The 1,307-nt window shown below is 41.8% G+C and overlaps 1 protein-coding gene across 2 annotated transcripts in view; it reads right to left on the bottom strand.

The window, feature by feature from the left end:
• Positions 1–713: 713 nt before the first annotated feature.
• The window catches only part of THOC7 (THO complex 7 homolog (Drosophila)), an 8,367-nt gene continuing 7,773 nt past the window's right edge, over positions 714–1,307 (bottom strand). The window contains exon 7 of one of the 2 annotated variants that reach the window (XM_010159748.1): positions 714–1,028. In XM_010159748.1, coding sequence (XP_010158050.1) covers positions 961–1,028 — 68 coding nt within the window. In that variant the 3' untranslated portion in view covers positions 714–960. The remainder of the gene's footprint in view (positions 1,029–1,307) is intronic. The other variant, XM_010159747.1, reaches the window with a different exon arrangement.

Here is a 1,307-nt window from a genome sequence, read left to right as displayed (position 1 = left end):
ACTGTATTTCCTATTTCCCAACAGACTGCAGAACGATCCAGGTGGACAGATTCCACCCTCCCTATTAACACTACAAGTATCTGAGATCTTTAACATTGATTGCTGCTCTACTGCCTTGGCTGCTCATCAGAAAGGAAGGGCTCCACCACCTATTTTGGGAACTATGATGTATTTCATAACAGTCAATTGACAGATAACATCCAGAAGTAGATTATAAATGGCATCAGGATTAGATTCCTGGTTCTACAAGAACAAAGCTTTTGAGTTACAGTTTTGAATGTGTGATTTTTGATGTGATTGCATAGAACATGGCCTAGCAAGACTCAGATGACTGCAATTCTTTGCATCGCCTTAAGCAAAAAAACCCAAAGCCAGGACAGTATGATTTTTGTTTGTTTACACCCCTTGGCAAGGGAAGTAATTTGTTGTACAGGAAACTAGACAATTCTAGTCTATTCACAGGTAAATTCTGAAACGTCAGCTACTCTGAAAAATTAAGACCCCACTTAGTTCAGGTTTAGGTCCCATCTGGACTAGGGTATGGAAGCTGGGACTCACGCGATGATACACTGCCCTCAGTCCAATGTCAAGTAAGAAAACGTGCCCTCAGGATTAGGCTCAATGCCTGCTAAAAATAGGAAACTCTCTGTAAACGTCTTTTATTGACAAAGTTTTGCAAACACTTCAGTTCACAAATACTGTGCAGAAGCCTTCACCCATTGTAAAACAAAATACATTTCTTGTTCCAGACTACAAAGTTTGTGGATTAACACAGAGAGCCTGCCTGCACAGATCTGTAACTGTTTTCCCCTGAAGCATAAACAACACAAGTATTTTTGTATAAAAATTCACAGAAGCAGTAGAAAGCTACTTTTTGGATCCACCTCTTACTGTTGGTTGCAACACAAAGTAAAGACACTTGGACATTCTTCAGTAGTATAGCCACTCTTCATATTACATCTACTGTTTGGTCTCCGTTTCCATCTGAGTTTCTTGAGATTCTTCAGCTTCTGAAAGTTTTTCATCATCTAAAATTCAATATTACTGTTAGTCATAGTCAAACATGCTTGGTTAGATTTACAGACAATATTGCAGAGCTGTGTCTCACTTAAATATTTAGGCTATTGACCAGTTGGAGCGAGTCCAGAGGAGGCCACAGAGATGCTCTGAGGGCTGGAGCCCCTCTGCCATGGGGACAGGCTGGGAGAGTTGGGGGTGTTCAGCCTGGAGAAGAAAAGGCTGCAGGGAGACCATAAAGCACCTTCCAGTGTCTGGGAGGGGCACAGGAAAGCTGGGAGGGGCTTTTT

This window comes from Eurypyga helias, unplaced genomic scaffold (genome assembly GCF_000690775.1).
Source record: "Eurypyga helias isolate BGI_N326 unplaced genomic scaffold, ASM69077v1 scaffold17159, whole genome shotgun sequence".
NCBI lineage: Eukaryota > Metazoa > Chordata > Aves > Eurypygiformes > Eurypygidae > Eurypyga > Eurypyga helias.
This window is presented reverse-complemented; position numbering and strand designations above follow the sequence as displayed.